This window comes from Diospyros lotus, chromosome 10 (genome assembly GCF_014633365.1).
Source record: "Diospyros lotus cultivar Yz01 chromosome 10, ASM1463336v1, whole genome shotgun sequence".
In the NCBI taxonomy this organism is placed as follows: domain Eukaryota; kingdom Viridiplantae; phylum Streptophyta; class Magnoliopsida; order Ericales; family Ebenaceae; genus Diospyros; species Diospyros lotus.
In genome coordinates this window covers 35,709,568-35,728,611 of record NC_068347.1, presented here as the reverse complement: position 1 = coordinate 35,728,611, position 19,044 = coordinate 35,709,568, and the positions used below count along the sequence as shown (strand labels likewise).

General features: G+C 38.7%; 1 protein-coding gene across 1 annotated transcript in view; it reads right to left on the bottom strand.

Annotated features, from left to right (window-relative positions):
• Positions 1 to 14: 14 nt before the first annotated feature.
• The window catches only part of LOC127811408 (uncharacterized), a 46,609-nt gene continuing 27,579 nt past the window's right edge, over positions 15 to 19,044 (bottom strand). The window contains exons 8-19 of the mRNA XM_052351249.1: positions 17,810 to 18,050; positions 10,843 to 11,261; positions 10,605 to 10,689; positions 9,914 to 10,113; positions 9,467 to 9,816; positions 9,032 to 9,128; positions 8,625 to 8,843; positions 7,109 to 7,345; positions 1,653 to 1,862; positions 1,236 to 1,505; positions 929 to 1,132; positions 15 to 397 (exon numbers count right to left, since the gene is read on the bottom strand). Coding sequence (XP_052207209.1) covers positions 233 to 397; positions 929 to 1,132; positions 1,236 to 1,505; positions 1,653 to 1,862; positions 7,109 to 7,345; positions 8,625 to 8,843; positions 9,032 to 9,128; positions 9,467 to 9,816; positions 9,914 to 10,113; positions 10,605 to 10,689; positions 10,843 to 11,261; positions 17,810 to 18,050 — 2,697 coding nt within the window. The 3' untranslated portion in view covers positions 15 to 232. The remainder of the gene's footprint in view (positions 398 to 928; positions 1,133 to 1,235; positions 1,506 to 1,652; positions 1,863 to 7,108; positions 7,346 to 8,624; positions 8,844 to 9,031; positions 9,129 to 9,466; positions 9,817 to 9,913; positions 10,114 to 10,604; positions 10,690 to 10,842; positions 11,262 to 17,809; positions 18,051 to 19,044) is intronic.

Genomic DNA, 19,044 nt, shown 5'->3' with positions numbered 1-19,044 from the left:
TAATAAAATCGCAATTATTCAGACGAAAAACAGCTATATAAATACAAATCCATACATCATCCCACCACTGAAGATCACTAAGACGAGGAGGATGACGACTACTACTACTACTACTATTACCCAACCCAACAACTAAAAGAGCTGCTGCTGCTGGGCCGAGGGTGAGACAAAAACAAAACTAGGCCACCTCTTTTGTTGACAAACTGCTCCAACCAACCAATTATCAATTCATTCAATCAGCTTTCCTGATTCTCTTACTACTACGTTGCTTGTCTTGGTCGCGGTACCTTTCCCGCCGTTCGTCTCTCTTCCTCTTCTTGGACAGCTGCTCTTCCTTTGCCTTCTCTGCCAAGTACGTTTCCCTCTTCTCCTTTTCCTTCTGCTTCCGCTTCTTCATCTGCCATACACCACACCCAACCAACAACTCTCCTATTAGTACAGATTGTTTTCCCACTAGTAAAAATGCAGCAGAAACAAACAAACAAACAGTCATATAATACCAACCAAATTAAGAATTTTAAACGGTTCAAGGCCAAATTACTAGGGAGAGGGCCAAGGTAACCTCTTCCTGGACCAACCTCTTCCCTGCCTCTCTTTTCATCTTACTCCCCCCACACCCCCACCTCCCATCAATCTCAACAGATATAAATATATGCTCTCTTTTCCCACTCCTCTTCGTGTATCCTATCAAAAAGAGTTGTCTTATTTTTCTTATTCACAACGATCTCCACTCCCTTTTTGTGTCAATGTTATTTATATGCCATCTGCATACTGGGCCAATCCCAATATGTATAAAATTTTTGGATACCTTTGCTAGTTCATCTTTTGATACATGAATCTATCTTAAAGAGAACATTTCCAAGAAGATACCCATCAAAAGGTCCTGATATTTCCGATAGTTATACCATTCCAATCCTAAAGGACATACCTTCTCATGTCTAATTAGCTGAAGGTGTTGAACAAGCGCATGAACTTTTCGCTCATGAGGTTCCATGACTACAGCCCTCCGATTTTCAAGAAGTGGGCGCCTTCGACTTGGAGTATCCTTGGGCTTTGAGGCAAATGGAAGAGCTGCCTGTAATGACTTGGGAATAACCAACGGGTTGAACTTCCTTGGCTTCCTCTCAATTGGCTGTTGAATGAAATAAGACAGAAACAAACTATCAAGAGATTGAAAAATTGTTGTTAGAAAAACCAACACCAACATGATACCTGGCCCACACATAAGACATTACCTTGTAGAGTGAATCCTTGTCAAATGGCACCGGAAGATTGTGTTCTCTTCTTAATTCAGCCAGAGTTTTCATTCCTTGCCAAGTGTTGCCACGAGGTTGCAAGGCTGTCGTCAATGGATTGTAAAACTGAGGAACCTCAACTTGAGTCCATGCACGCAAGAAAACAATGTCACTCATCAGAATTCTGTCCTCGAAGGTACACCTTGCAATCCCTTCTTTAAGATTCCCTCCCTTTCTTTTGGGTTGGTTGCCAATCTCTTCTTTTGCAGCCTGCACAGAACAATGTAATTGACAATTTGACATTAACTAAATCCTTCACAAACTATATAAGAAGTATTTCAGCTAATGAATGAAGCAAATTATCAGGACACTAAGAAAGGCTAAAATATAAATGTTCTAATATATATAGCGATGTACCTTCTTCACCTGCCCGCGGATTCCACTCACAGTTCTGACAGCTGCACCCTCAAACCTGGCTATTTCAAGATCTGAAGTGAACATGTCCTTGATAAGTGCTGTCTTCTTGAAAATCTTGCAGGGGTAACCAACCAGCTTGATCTTTTTCACTATTCGAGCTGCATGGTTGAACTCCGATACGGTTGCAGTTGCTGTGATCCTAAATGATGCCTGGATATCGAACCAAACTTATAATATGCAACACAATTCAAGCAGAGAAGCATTGGGAATGAAAATATTTTCCAAAATTCCCCCCCCCCCAAGTTTACAAAAATTATACGAGTACACTATTTGTTTCAGAATTGCCTCCCTCATTTGGGTCAATTTATTAAAAAACAAAGAAAATAAAAGTCATAAGTAGCTAAAAAGAGAAAATAATGAATTATTACATGACATTTTAAATTGCTTAGGACCACAACGAAAACAAATATAGAGATATAAAATGGGGTACAAGGTACTTGTCATAAATATAAGAAGATAACTTCACAAAAAATACGATTAATAATAACTATTTATTTTCCTTAAAGAATATGTTTAGTTGTATTATTAAAGCTTGAGATTAACTGAAAAATGGAAAAAAAAAAGATGAGAGAGAGAGAGAGAAAAAGAAGAAGAAGAAGAAGAACAGATGTGTAAAATCACAAAAAATGAATAAAAGTGATTGAAGATGGAACAAAGTTCTTTTTCCAAAATTTTTGTCAATCGTATGTGAAGTTTAATTCTACAATATTAGAGATAAAAACTGTTATCTTTTATTTGTTTTATATCAGTAATTTTTTACTATAATAAAACTTATTTTTTCAGAATAAATCATTCTAAATAATTATAATTCTAATACTAATTCTATTTAAGGAAAAAAACAATATTAGATCAACAATCATCTTTTCCAAATCTTGTGGTCAAGATTAAACAAAAGATCAATAAAAATGCTAAACTAAGATAAACTAGAAAGATCTTCCTATTGGACATTTATTAATGATTAAAATTTTAAATTACTATTTTGATCTTATTATTGGACATTTATTAACAATTAAAATTTTAAATTATTATTTGAATAAGTACGATAATATATGTAGAATAAACTTGCAAAGAGGCTATCTTAACCTTGTTATTTTACTTTCTCATAGAAAAATTTTAAAAGTTTATTAGAAATTATTTACCTCTCAGGTTACTAACTCTAGAAATTGGTTCGAGTACAGTATAACTAAAAACTTAGTTACTAAATTGAGCATATATTGTGCTATGATATTATATTTAAAAAGCCCTGCCACCACTGAGCGCAGATCCTGGATCAGCCACTGGATTGAGGTGCACTTTTCACAAATGACTAAAGGATAGTGATAGGGTAAAAGTTGAATGGGAATTAGGTTGACCCAGCAACAAAGCAAGATTTGCTTCATTCAAGGTTAGCCTACATCTACCAAAATCATGATTTCTTTGTCACATAAATTAACAGCAAGATTATTAGAGCTCAGCCGAACACATTATCACATGCTATTTGAAGAAAAACCTCATATAAAAATAATAGATAGTATAACACAGTCAAGAAACCTAGCTACATTGTGCAATAACTGTATTGAAAGAGAAAAAGGAACCAATAAAATAGAACATATAACATGCATGATCACCAAAGACATTGGATAATGTTATATCTAGGGTTGCTGGAACTAATTTCTTGGACAGAAATTCTACCACACTTACTCTCACACACTCACGAATTTGATCTAAGGAACAGATTTAATAGAATCAACAGAAAATAAAACAGAAAACAGAATTAAACCAAACAAGAAACACAAACTACATATCCACGAGAACATCAAGATTATCCTGGTTCATGCCATGTAAATGGCACTACATCCAGCCTCTAAGATCCTCCTGAAAGCAGTCTTTATTTCCAGAAATCAATCAATACAGTAACGGCCCTTCTCTCCCTTCTATTCCCGAGCGCCCCAATTGTTTTCTCCCAAGATTACAAAACTAACAGCCCTAGCCTCTCTCAGAAACAATCAACACTCGTTACAAATAGAAAAATGAGAACTCTCTCTCCATTTGCTACCCCTTTCCCTCTATTTATAATAGTGGGTGGATATCCCAATGAATATTATTAGATATTTACAGTTTAACCCCCAAACAATAACTAATTACAGTTTGGGTTACAACTATCTAAAATCTTCAAAAGGAACTCTAGCGAACTGTCATCATTCACTGCTATTGCCATCATCTTCTTCTTATACCATATACTCGAGACAACCTTTAACAGATAAAACCATAAAACATTGATCTAATAAACCTCTGCAGAAGAATCCTATGAAATTCATGAGTCTTTAAAAACTTTCAAATTCTCATGCACACATAAAAAAAAAATTAGCCTTCAATATTGATTTGGATATATTCCACATGATCTCATATTGTACGACAAACATGTGCCTTTTTTGCCCCTTTTTCACGCAATATGAAAAGTATACTGGTGTCTTTCAAACAGTAACATCCTGGTTTTAGGTTGACGTGTCGGCATGCCTGTGGCAAGAATTAAACCTTGCTCAGAACTTAAATCACCCCCCCCCCCCAAACATGTTGAGGTAAGGTGGCATGCCAGTTCCCTTTATATAAAAAGGTATAAAAAATGGAAAAATGCACTAACCTCCCCTGAGCTAAGGTGAAATTCAAGAGAAACCCTTCTATTTTGAGAAATTACAAGGACCTCCAAATGCCTTCAAGGGTTTTTCCAAACCCTCTAATTCATGCATTGTCTCATGTTTGACAGGACTGAGGAGCCGGAGATCAGGCCAACATAGAACGAGACCCGTGTGTTGAGCATAACTATGTGAAAGCAAACCAAGTTGAGGACCTGGGTTAGCCTTGCTGAAGATGGCACAATGGGGCTCATTACAGCCACACTGGGACACATGGGCGCACAAGGACAAAGTAAGACAGCACTATTGGGGCATAGACAGGGCGAGCTGCACCATGCAAGGCCTTGCAAGCAGATGGAATCGAGCAGAACACAATAATGGACAAGGAGTTGGGCCACCTTGGGCTAGGTGGTCGGACTGGGCCAAGCTATATAGCAGACTCAAGCCGAAGGACAGCAATGATAGCCCAATGGCATGGATGATGCGGGCAAGGGCGGTCAGGCCATGGCGAAGTAGGAATCTAGTGGGCACAAGATGGAAGTGGCACAGGCAGCGACATGGCATGCTTACTAAGGAGATAGAATCTGAGAAGATGCAGGCAACATGCAAACTATCTGCAGGTGCATGGTAGGCAAGGGTTGATAATTGGCATGAGGCATCATGTGACTGGATGTGCTAACAGGATGCAGTTAATTGATCACAGGGATGTGACTGGACATGCTAACTGGATGCAACAGGTGAATCACACAAAAGTGACTGGGAAAAATTGAATGGCATGAGAAGAAGAGTCTCCACATGTCAAACACGCAGGAGGACTTATATGAAGTGTTGTTGCATGGCAAGATAGGAGAGAATGCTTATCCTCATAGTTGTCGCATGGCAAGATGAAAGAAGACCTATACACCATAGGGAGATGTGACATGGCAAGACAAGAGAGCACCCCTTACCAAGAAGGTGTGACACGTGGTGGAACGCAATTGGATCCATTGCATGGGGGCCTACTTCTGGAAGGTTCCATCCTTATCCAATTTAAAGATGGATGAAGATGTACACTGTAAGAGTTGTAAATAAGGATCAATAAGGGTATTCTAAGTCTTTTGTACACCTAGCTAAGGAATATTAATAGGGGTGCGCTCCTCATTTGTATTCATCCATTCTCAGTAGAGTTTTTCTCTAAGCTCTCTTGTTCTCTCTTTTGCTCTCTTGAGTTCTCAGATGGTGATTGTTCAAGCCGCGTGAAGATCCCAATGCAAGAGCAGGTTTGAAGAAATTGAAGTTGACTTAGTAATCACCAAGTAAGTGATTGTGAGCTAAGTGTCAGCACGATTGGCTTGGAGTTCCAAGGCTATGACAATTTCTCCCTCCCTCTCACTCTCTCTCTAACTCTCCCTCCCTCCCTCCTTTCTCCCCTCTCTCTCTCTTTGGCTTCACTATGGGTACACAATGAACCTCGGTAGTTCATCTAAAGATGAATCCCAGCAATTACATAAAGATGAACCCTAGCAAATCACTGGGGTTTAGGATTTAGCGATGAACCTCAGCAAAATCGCTGGTGTTAGCTAGGGTCTACCCAACTAAGTAGCGGCCACCACCAATATTTTTCTTTTCATTAACTTTTCTAAAATGTGAGAAGAGAAAGAAAAAGGAGGAAGAGAGGGAGGGAGAGAGAGAGAGAGAGAAATGCAAGAGAAAGTGGTAACTTTATCTTGTTTTTTAACGATATGGAAGGTCTTGCAATTTCTCACAAATGGAGCGGATGTCCCTTGAATTAGCCTTAACTTAGTTCCTCCTAACCCGTCAACTGGATCACATGTCCCATATCTTGGTTCTTTTGTGTCCCGAGATGGCAAGGAACACAACCCGAATCCCAAAGATGGGGATCTCGGGCAGTGCATGAATTTAGTTAAAACAATTTAACACAAGGGAAGAATCTTAAAAGTTATAATAATTTCGAAGAAGATTAGAGAAAGGAAAGCTTGCTTACCTCACTTTCTCTTATATTTTGTTGCATTTTGAATTATATTCAAACCTAACTTCATTTGCACAGGATTCTTCATTCCATAAGTTGTACAACAACATAAAAAAAGAATTCAAAACAAAATAAAACAAACCAACTTCTATAATAGCAAGTATTGATCTAACTGATTTCGACTCAAGTACAACTATAAGTCGTACCATGACCCAAAATAACAAACCAATTAAGCCTACCCTCTCCGTACTATAAAATTAGCATACTAACGTACCTCATATCTATTCCCATACAACCCGAAACGTACCACATTTGCGGAAACCATGGGGTTAATTTACCCAAAAAAAGAATAATTATCCTTCTAGTTACAATTATGTTTAGATTGTGTGAACTAAATTACATAAATTCAATTAGAATGTGGCAACAAAAGTCCAAGAATTTGCAACAATAAGGCTATTGAAATATGTTATCCAAGCTTTGGCTAGGGTTGTATATGTTGTGAAGAACATTTTAACAAGAAGGTACTGTATTAAACTCTTAAAATCAAACAATATCATTATTTAAAAAATGTAAGAAAAATTGAGACTTGTATTTTTTGCTCATTCAGGAACCTTAAAATGTTTTCTTATATCAAACTTTATCTTCTTTTGTTTCAAATATTGTTAAAAACCAGAGGGAAAAAATGCACACTTTTGGAACCCCATATATCCTTCACAGGCATTCAGGAGAAAATAAAAGAATCCATGAAACAATGATTGCAACAGCCAGAGTCTAAAAATTGTCCAATATTACCAATGCGAAGGGATATAACAAACCTGCTTTGATAAATTTTGCACAGCAACTACCCCAGATTTCGGTGGTGCAAGAGGACCCCAAAACATGGCAAGGCAATGCATGTGCTCAGGAGTGTATTTAAGCATACGATGGCGTCCATTGCGGTCCTCAATGGCATAAACAGGTGTAGTTTGGTAGCGTCTCCATCCAATGGAAACAATTATAGGATCTCTAGTCTTCAGTACCTTTCTGTGCCATCTATGCCGCTTCAGCCGCACCTGAGGAGAGAGGGAGAGAGAGAGATCAGACCAAAAATTCATAAATGCCACATTACTGAAACTGTAATGGCTGAATAAGGGTATAGCTTGCTATTTTAATTAAGAAACTCATCTCATATGAAACAAAATGTAATTTGAACCTTCATAACCCCAAAGCTAAGATCAGTAAGTTGGATGCCTTTCTAACACTATTACGATTTCACAAATTTATTCATCTCGTCCCCACTAAATAAACCAAATATGCTACAGTATGAGACTATGCTGCATGGTAAAGTAACTAACAAAATGCTTTGCTGATACCATCTTGATTTGCTTTCTATTTCGGTAGGCTTAGTTGATAACTTGATATATCTTTCAAAAAATTATTACTAGCAATTCTAAAATCTCATCTACGACATCATCACACATACGAAAGATAGTAATAGAAAAAGGGCATCTTCACATTCTAAATTTCATAAGTTTTATTATCTCTTTTCTTCCAAAAAGTAGTTTCATAAGGCTACAAGGGTGATTGAGGGACTACAATTTCATACATTTACAATATCATGACATAAGTAGAAATGTTTGGCATAGTTTGCCCATGAGGGTGACGTTTGGTTGGGGGGAGGAGGGAGAAGATCATACATTTAGGATATCAGAGTAAAAAGAAAAAAAGAACCTGTATTTGACTAGAGAGAGAGAGAGAGGGTTTGCTTAAGAAACAATGGAAAGGCTCTTTCTCCCCTAATAATTAGAAACCGCCAAAATTTGAGTGTTGCAAATCATTTTGCAGCTCTGTCATGTGCACTGCGGACAAATGACCATGATTACTTGGAACACGCAGTCATTGCAAAGCAAACTAATATTTAAAATCATAGCATTAATTGATTGCAAATAAGGAATGAAGCATATTGACACCAGAAGAATAAGCCCGTTGACTTATTCTTCTGTTTTTAATTATATTAGGTGAACAGGAAAGAAAAGAATAACAGGAGGAAAATCTAAATTATTCACATCCTTTTGGTTCAGAAGATAAAGTTGCAAAGAGAATAATTGGTTCCTTAAAGAAGAGAAGAAAACAAATGGATGAACCCACAAAAAAGAGGTTAGCATACTTTTTCTGCAATTCCTTCATTATCTCACCTCAGCTCAAAGACTAAACAAGGATGCAGAAAAAATAAAGAAATAAGAATTTTCTTCCTACCAGTTCACATCCCACAAAAACCTATCATATAGGGTTAATGACAAAAAATAGAAAATAAATAATTGAATAAAGCTTTGTAACAGTGAAATTTCTAACCTGCATGTATCCAACATTTTCCTCCGCTAGTCCAATTCCTCCAACAAGAACAGGGTGGTATGGATCAAAATATTCTACCATTTCAAAAGGAACACCATGAATCTCCAATCTTAAGTAAGTTCCTGTTCTATAGCCCTCTATTTCTACCCGAGTAGCATCATCGAGATCATTAAGTTCGGCTATATTCATTTGTTTCCGAAGCTCGATATCCTCCTTCAGCTGCAGGAACCCGTCATAAAATGAAATTTCATGTTCTCAGACAATGAATTTACATATTATCATGTCTAACAAAATGAATGAACTTAAACACTTATCTTATGTCTACAAGAATCAATGGAAGGAAGGTTATGATTTTTTTTTAAACTCAACCATAAAATGTTATTAAAAGTAAAAGAAAGTAAGTTTACCTTATCAAAAAATCCACCTTCATTACCATGTTTCCGATGATAATTGCCACCTTCTTCAGTTTCAGCATCCTCATCAGGTGATTCAGGTGCATCATATGTACATTTGAATTAAGGTTACAAAAGTGTTTGTTCGAATGTTTCTGCACATATGCAATACATACCACCACAAAAACAGGACAAAAAGATATTTGTTCACATAGATTACCATGACAGTAAGCCCACCATGCATGGATGAAGGATAATACAAGATTGTCCAAACAAACATCATAGCTAGTGAGGGATAATGAACAATAAACACAAGGGCCATGCAAACAAGCAGTTATACAGTTCCAACAAAAACAAAGGAATACAGGGGGGAGAAGGTTCTTTTCCCCCCTTTCTGGGAGCAGTGTTATTGGAGGAAGAAAAACATAATATTTTTCAAGCAAAGGATATTTAGCATCAAATTTTGCACGTAAAGCAATCTTCTTACGCCTCCTCTCTTCAGCTTCAGCATCATTGTCCATGGGGGAATCATTACTGACGTTACTTCTTGCATGGCTCTCAAACTTCTCACCCGTTTCCAAGTCTTCAAACTCACCAAATACACCATCATCATCACTTCCATCACTGCTAGCTTCTGAGGCTTGACCTCTGCGAGCAACCTTCGACCAGTCTCCAGTAACAAAACGGTCACGTATGCTTTCGATCAACCCTTCTTCTTTCCAGTTTTTAACACTAGAATGATTTGAGAACTTGGAACAATCATCAGTATTGGCATTATTACCGTCCACCCCACTTGATTCCTGACAAATCAAACGTCTTATCAAGAGAGCAAACAACTCAAACCTAGCATTTAGTCAAATGTTCAAAGGATCAGTAATTAAAAGCTTCTAGGACAACCTTTTTTCCTTCTCCTTTTGGCTTAAACAATTGATCATCATCACTTTCCTCATCCTCATGGCTAGCTTGAGCTTCCTTGGTTGTGCTAGGCACTGTTTCAGGTCTCCCATATACAAGTTGCATCAGATTAGCATTTTTTCTTGAGATTGCCCTCGCTGCCAAGGACTCTTTCCACTTTGCAGCATTTCCCATCTCATCTCCTGCTAGGCCAGTCAAATAATCAAAGAATGAAAAAAAGAGGGAAAAAAAAAAGGATAAAAGCTCATTTCGGCCCCTCAACTTTTCATGATTTGTCAATTTAGCCCCTGAACTTTTTCTGGCTCAAATGCACCCCCTGTGCTTTACAAGTCAGTGAAAGTGGACTGATTTGTAAAGTATGGAGAAGCCAAAAAATGTTTACAAGTACACCCCTGAATTGTTGTTTATGCCTCAAATACACCCCTGTACTTGTACAAATTGGCCCACTTTGACACTATGACTAGCAGACTATTAGACACCATTAGTCTTACAGTGAAAGTGGACCAATTCGTAAAGTACAGGGGTGTATTTGATCCCAAAAAAAAAAAGATCAGGGATCAGAATGGCAAATTGTGAAAGTTCTCAAGGGCCAAATTGAGCTCTTAACCAAAAACAAACAAAGAAAAAAGTAAAAGTACACGGAGAAGATGAATTCTCATATGAGAAAATGTACCATCTGTGTGATGATCCTCCCAATCCTCTGAAGCATCTGAATGAGAAGATGAATTCTCATCTGAATCATCATCTTCACTCAAATCCTGAAGATACAGAAACATAAAAAATATTTGAGCAAAACTGACAAGTGCATGTGCATCACGTTCACGTGGACCCATGAAAAATATATCAAAGCTCACTTGTTGCCCTTCAAAAACAATAATCCAATCAAACAAAATTAGAATTTCATGAGGTACCTTCAAGTGGTTATGGTCAAAGTCATCCCCAAAGACAGCTTTTCTCTTTATTCTTCCATTATGAGAGTCAATATATTCCTTCAAGTCATCATCTGAGGATTGTTGCCGATCCAATGTAGTATTATTTTCTTCATCAGAAGCATTATCTTCATCTGAAATTTCAGAATTTTCTAAACCATCAGTATCACTTTCCTCAGCAGAATCATCAGTTTCAAGATCTTCTCCAGATTGATATGGCTCTACACTGCTCATTGGATTAACAGATTCCTGAGCATCCTTCCGATTGATTGAAGATTCCGATATGCTATTGGCCTTTTTTCCAAAAAGAGAAATGAAGCTCTTTTCCAACATCTCATCAACGGAATATTTTTTGTTTTGAAGGGATTTCACTATAACCTCACCAGCATCACGGCCCTTTCCTAAAAGAAAGGAACATAACCATTTCAATAGACACAAGTTGAAGGCAGTTGATTCCAGAAAAAAGATGAATGTCATGAAGTTTACCAAATTACCTTCTAAATTTGCAGAGGCAGTAGTCAAAGTTAAGGTTGTAGAAAAGAAGAAACAGAGAAATAACTATAGTAAAGTGAAGATGGCATTTCACAAAGTGTTCCAACCTATAAGCGTCAGGACAATAATAACAAAATAAAGTGCTATCTACAAGACTAAAACTTAGCTTAATTTCACAAACATTCTCTCCAATCATGCAAGAAGATGGATAAGAGTACAATAGCATGTATGGGATAAGACCAAGCTCAACCATAGTTGTACATACTGCACTGCACAAGGTGCCGGTTTTGTTATTGGTACGGTATAGAACTGGTGCCAGATGGTAAAATGGTATTGCTTTGGATATATTACAATAATAAACTAAAAAAACATGTATTAGAAAATAATATACATAAATCTGAACCAATGCAAATCAATTAAATCTAAACCATTCTGAGTGTCAATGAGACATTATCAACCATTTTTCTCTTGAAGAATTAAATCCAAACCAATGTAGAACAATTAAACATATAGCCAAACAGACAATTAAAAAGAAAATACTAATCAAAATAGGTACTAAAATACTAAAAAATTGATACTTTAACAACAACAAAAAGCCAAAAAAACGAAAGCTAGATATTAAGCAAAAATAAATACTAAGATGCAGAAGCAAAAACAAAGCAAGCAATTACCAGGAATACATACCCAAAGATTTTGTATATCTCATCAATAGACTTACACAAAACAGCATCTACTAAAACTAAAAAATGTTGTATAGAGAGGCAGGCACTGAATGAAGGAAATTGGCAAAAAATGCAGATAAATTGCATAGACACCCCCCCATGGTTTGACTAATTTAACACCACTTATACTTTAAAATTGGCCTTGAAAGTCCATATGCTTTCAATTCAATGGGCGTGCACCCCTTCCGTTAATTTTAAAAACAAGACAATGTAGTTTTGTGTCAACACGATAACTCTAACTAAAATATCTTAAATTAAATTTAACTAAAAATAAAACAAAAAATTGAAAAAAAATAAAACACTAAGAAGATTGGAGAAATAGAATCCAACCAACCACCGATTGCAGCTGCATCATCGCAACCCAGAGCAGTACCTCACCCACACCACTGGAAAACTGAAAAAGGAGCCACTGCCTGGATCGCCACTGCACAGCCTCGCCGCTGATCATCTTTGCAAAGGAGGAGATCAAGCCGTTGGTTGCTGTTATTGCCATTGCCAATCAAAAGCCACACCACCACTACACTGCCTGAAGGAGGCTATATGGTCACCACCACTGGTGAACAAAGCGCCAAAGCAGGGGTGTTTGCCGCATCCACTGTTGATTTCGCCAGCGAAGAAGAGATCCAGCCACTGTATTGCAAGCAGATTGTCGAAGAAGACAAATGGTTGGCCAGCAGAGTAGAACATCTGTCATCCAACCACCGCTATTACATTCTCCATCGTCCAGATGGGTTATCTGTAACCCACGGATGATGAGTTCCCGCAAACTCATCACCAGACGGTTCACTTCCACCAGCGGCAATAATTTTCTTTTTATTTTTTGTTTTAAATTTAGATTTAGTTTAACTTAATTGAACCTTAATTAACTTAATTTAATTTAATTAAAGTTTTAGGTAACGGCATTGTAATGGTAGTGGTGTGCTCACAAAAAATTGAAACCACAGAGACTTCATGACTGTCACCACTAGGGCTTTGGTTTTTAGCATTTTTTTAATTTTTTTACTGCTGTAATTTCTGTTATAGTTTGTTTAGAGCCATGTGCAAGAGATTAGAGATAGTGGCAGGTTGTTACAACCGTGGAAGGATGTAGAATCCACCTCAGCAGGGAATCTACTCCTCCGACGCCTTGTATATATTCCCAATTTCCTTCATGGATGGGGATATCTGGGAAAATTAAATAAATTCTTCTATCCTCTCCTCAATTCTCTTGTATTCTCTCATTTCTCCCTCTCTCTCATTTTCAATTCTATTCTCCGATCTTGTTCTCTCAATTTTATGTCTTCCTAATTCCTATAGGATTGGGAAGAAGACCATATTTAGGCCGCGGCCGTGACAAATTGGTATCAAAGCCACGATTCTCAGCCGAAGCTCTACTTTGATTGGATAAATGGCGGAGGGTACCCGCATGAAAAATCTCAAGTCACAACTACAACAAGTGAGCTCAACTATGACAGAATTCCAAAACAGAGCCGATCAACTGGAGCTCGGAACCACCCGGAATCACGAAGCGATCACGGCATTGGATCGCAAGATGGAGAGCTCAATTGAGGGGTTGGAACAGAGATTGGATGGATCTCTCGCACGAATGCGAGAGGAAATGGGAAAACAAATACAGCAATTCATGGTAATGTTTACCCGCTGAAATTTGGTAAGGGTCTCTCCTAATTTTCATCCTAGGGAGAGGATTGAGCCTATTTTACAAGGGAATAGGATGAATGGAACCTCTGAAATTAAGGTGGATCCGGAGGAAGAATTAGAAGGAGTGATGAACAAGGGAAGGAACGGTCAAACCAACCCTCATCATATGGGGTTTCCTATGCCCCAGATGGAGATTCCAATGTTTGAGGGAACTAATCCCTGGTGGTGGTTAAGAAAGTGTGAGAGAATGTTCAACTGATATAATATCCCGATGATGTGGAGAGTATCCTTAGCCACTGCATACTTCAATGATGTAGCGGATGCATGGTTTCAGGGGTGTGTTAGGGTGAGAGAAGACTATACTTGGGAGGAATTTCTACAGAAGTTGTGTGAACAATTTGGTGAAAGAAGCATGATGGATGTTATAGAAGAATTCAATAAGCTGGGGCAAATTGGGGATGTGGGGGCCTATCAAAAAAGGTTTGAGGAGTTAAGATCTCTTATGATCAATCATAACCCCCATCTGTCGGAGGCCTATTTTGTGTCAAGTTTTATGAGTGGTTTGAGCGATGAGCTGAGACCAATGGTAAAAATGATGAGGCTCCGAACAGTAGAGTAGGCTTTTAAGAGTGCTCGATTGCAAGAGATGGTGGTGGAGAGGGGTTAATGAAGAAACAAAGACAGCAACATAAAGGGATGATTCAGGGAACATTCAACCAAGGGGGAAGAAGTTTTAACCGTGAGTTGTTGGCAGGAAGTACTGGAATGAAGAATGTGGGTGGATCAAGTTCGGGCCACAACCCTACAACTCGAGGGGAAAATTGATTGAACAGAGAAGACTAGCTGGCCTGTGCTATCGGTGCAGGGATAAATACTATCCCAGACACCAATGCAAAAGGCAAATACTATTGTTAAAAGAAGAAGATGAGGGATTACTGGAGGGTGAAGAGAAGGGTGCAAATGAAGACTTAGAGGAGGAAGGCGATGGAGAGATCTCAATACATGTCTTGAAGGGAGTAGCCAATAATAAAATTATCAAGGTAGAGGGTCAGGTAAAGGGTTGCAGCCTTATGATCCAAATTGATAGTGGAAGGACCCACAGTTTTCTTAATGAGGGCATAGCCAAAAGATTAAAGTGTCAACTCACGGAAACACCACCCTTAAGTGTGACAGTGGCCAATGGGAACCAAGTGGTAAGTAAATCAACCTGTAATGGCTTCTGTTAGAAAATGCATGGAGAGAGGTTTGAAGCCAATCTAAGACTACTATAGTTGGGAGGTTGTGATGTAGTTCTTGGAGTAGATTAGATGAAGGGGGTAAGCCCCATTAGTTTTGATTTCAACCAGATGGAAGTATCCCTTGAGAAAGAAGGAAGATGACTTTAAAAGGAGGGAAGAAAGATGGGACGTGTAAAATGATCACTAGAAAGAGGCTGCAGAGGGTGATCAAGGGCAAATGGAACCAGCTAACACAACTATTCTCTATTTTGGCCATAGAGGAGGGCCATGATGACAAGGAAGTGCAAGGAAAATTCTATCTAATAGTCAACACACCCCAAGGAATGCAAGATCAATTTAGATTTTATAATAAATTGCTGGTAGAGTTTGAGGATCTTTTCATTGAACCTACAACCGTTCCCCCTACCAGAATATTTGATCATGCTATTAACCTTAAACCTAATACTGAACCTATCAACATTAGATCCTATTGTTACCCCCCAATCCAAAAAAATGGTTAGGGAAATGCTACAACAATCTATCATCAACCCCTTTTGCTTCCCCAATCCTATCAGTCAAAAAAAAAAAAAAAAAGATGGATCATGGTGGCTTTGTGTGGACTATCGCCAACTTAATGCCATGACCATCAAGGATAAATCCCCTATACCCCTTGTGGAAGACCTTTTGGATGAGCTACACCATGCCAAATTTTTTTCTAAGTTTGACCTACGTTCGAGCTACCACCAAATCAAAATGAAGCCTGAAGATATACACAAGACAACCTTTAGGCACGTGGAGATGAGAAGGTTAAGGAGTTATTGGAAAGATTGGTTGTGGGTACCAATGAAGTAGATGAATACACTTTGGTGGAAGGGATGTTGAGATACCAGGGCAAGATGGTGAATGGAAACAATGCAGGCCTCAAGAAGAAAATAATGCAGGCCTCAAGAAGAAAATAATGCAGGTCCTACATGAGTCTCCTTTGGGAGGCATTCAGGAATCCAAAATACCTACCTACGGGTTAGGCAATTGTTTCATTGGCCCAAACTGAAAGCAAAAGTTAAGGAGTTTGTGCTATCTTATGATATTTGCAAGAGGTGTAAGCATGAAACAGTGGCATACCATGGGCTATTACAACCTCTACCTATCACCAACCAAGCATGGACTAGCGTGTCTATGAACTTCATTGAAGGGCTGCCGAAATCAAAGGGTAAGGATAGTATATTGGTGGCAGTTGACCGGCTAATAAAATTTGCTCACTTTATAGGGTTGGCTCATCCCTATACAACTTAAAAGGTGGCAAGGGTCTTCTTGGATCAAGTGGTGAAACTACATGGAACTCCTAAGTCTATCATTTCAGATCGTGATAGGATCTTTACCAGTCTGATGTGATAAGAGCTTATGAAGGCTTTGGGAACCAAATTGAATATGTCCACAACCTATCATCCCCAATCTGATGGGCAAACAGAAAGGGTGAACCAACGCCTAAAAACCTACCTAAGTTGCACGTGTTTTCTACAACCGAAGGGGTGGCATAGATGGTTATCTTTGGCTCAATGGTGGTATAACTCTAACCACCACACCTCACTCAAAATGTCTCCATTTGAGGCCCTATTTGGGTACAAACTACTCCTTTTGCCTGATGTAGGGGAATGCACTACAATGGCCACGGTTGAAGATTATTTAGAGCAGAGGAAGGAGACATTACAATAGCTAAAGAAAGAGCTAGCATCAGATCATAATAGGATGAAACAATTCGCTAATAGGAAGAGAAGCAAGAGAGAGTTTAAGGTTGGGGAGAATGTGTATTTAAGGCTAAGGTATCCTCATCTTAAGTCCATTTCTCAAGGACAGGTGTCCAAACTCAGCTCCAAGTAGTATGGATCATTCCCCATAGAGGCTAAGGTTGGAAAGGTAACCTATCACTTATAGCTCCCAGAATGATCACAAATCCACCATGTGTTCCACATCTCCCTCTTAAGGGAATCGGTGGGCACGCAGCCAGTGAGTCCTACATTGCCCACCCTTCCTAAAGAGATAAGCCAAGAGGTGGAGCCTGAGGCTATAATTGATAAGAGGGCGGTGTACAAGCAAGGAACCCCACTCATACAAGTTTTGGTTAAGTGGCAACACAGCCCGTCAGATAGCAACACTTTGGAGTACCTTCCTGATCTGTTCAAGCAATTCCCAAGGTCGGCTAGCCTCCTTAGCATTTCTTAAGGACAAGAAATTGGTTAAGGAGAGGGAGATTGTCATGATTAGGGCCTTGGTTTATAGCATTTTTTAAATTTTTTACTGATGTAATTTCTGTTATAGTTTGTTTAGAGCCGTGTGCTGCCATGTGCAAGAGGTTAGAGATAGTGGCAAGTTGTTACAACTGTTGAAGGATGTAGAATCCACCTCAGCAGGGGAATCTACTCCTCCAATGCCTTGCATAAATTCCCAATTTCCTTCATGGATGGGGATATCTGGGAATATTGAAGAAATTCTCTCTCTCTCTCAATTCTGTTCTCTGTCCTTGTTCTCTCTGTTTTATGCCTTCCTAATTCCTATCGGATTGGGAAGAAGACCATTGTCAGACCTAGGCCGTGACAATGACCAATTTTAAAAGTATAGGGGTTGCCTGCACAAATGGATCAAACCATAGAGCATATCTGTGCAATGTATCCAAAAAAGCTGCAGTATCAGCTAGTACTGACCAATATCAGGCAAGCATTGCCTGGTACTGACCAAAATGAACTTTTCCATATCTTATACCAGAATTACTATGATAAGGTACATGCCAGCCAACATAAAATGGATTTGGTAACATTGAGCTCAACTTTGGAAACTTCATGCTGATAACATGATATTTGTATAGACATAAAACATAATACAGACCTTTGTTTGTTACTTCACCATTTTCTTCATCAACTTTAGAGAACTGCACAAAGTGGTCATTTATATTTATGTAGACAGCATCCTTGTCATAAAGAAGATCCCCAAGTCCAGACATGGGTGCATAAAACAGCTTCTCCTTGTCCCGCAGACCCTTTTTCTTGGCAGCCGAAGGCAAAGGGCAAGGATCAGCTAAGCTTGTAATGCCAGCTAAATTGTAATCACCAACACCAGCAATATGCACCTGATTACAAACTACAGATTAGTCCAGACATGCATAGAAAACGCAACACACAGCTAGCATAGGGTTTTTGGGAGCAGCATGTGCAAGGTTTTATCCCTAAACATGAAATGAGAAATTAAACTAAAAAATAGGTCAGCAACATGATAAATTTCTTCTTGAAGTACAAAAAATAAAAGGACACATAATGAACACAAAACAAATTTGACATACAATAAGAGATAAGTCACATTACTGAAAGAGCAGTTAAAAGTGGTAGCCAAATTCTTGAGCAATTTGTTTATCCAGTGTCACGGAAGCAGTCTATTAAGAGTCGTTCTTTAAATTTTTGCTAGTTAAGATCTTCAATTGTATGTTTTCATTTCGACTGTAACCTTAGAGTGCTAGGTGGTCTAGTAAGTTTGTAAGAATCAAAGTTGTTATACGGTTAGGGGTGAGACCCACCTGTCAGGGGAATATACCCTCCAACGGCCTTATAAAGGTGCCTCCCGTGCGATGGAGAGGTCATGCTAAAAATCAAGAAGATTCTATTCTCTAGCTGGCCATTCTCTCTCTCTCTCTATCTATCTCTTTCTCTTCGTCTATCTCTCTCTCTCCCCTTCGAATTCCTTGTTGTTCTTCTTTCTAACGACTCCATTATCAAGTGGAGATCTAAATTTCTCTATCAATCCCCTCGAGTTAGTGGTAAGGCTGCAGTAGTCACAACAGGGTTGTGACATATTGGTATCAGAGCTTGGTCTTGGCCAGTGGGTGGAGAGGATAACTCATGGCGGAGGGAACACGCATAAAGAATTTCGAAGCCCAGTTGCAACAAACTGGGGTGGTGGTAACGGAATGCCAAAACAAGATGGAGCAATTGGAGCTGGGTACAACTCGGAATCAAAAGGCGATCCTTGTGCTGGATCGCTGGGTAGAGAACGCCATGGATGGAATGGAAAGGAGGCTAGAAGGGTCCATTATGCAAGTACAGAAGGAACTAGGTGCACAAGTGCAACAC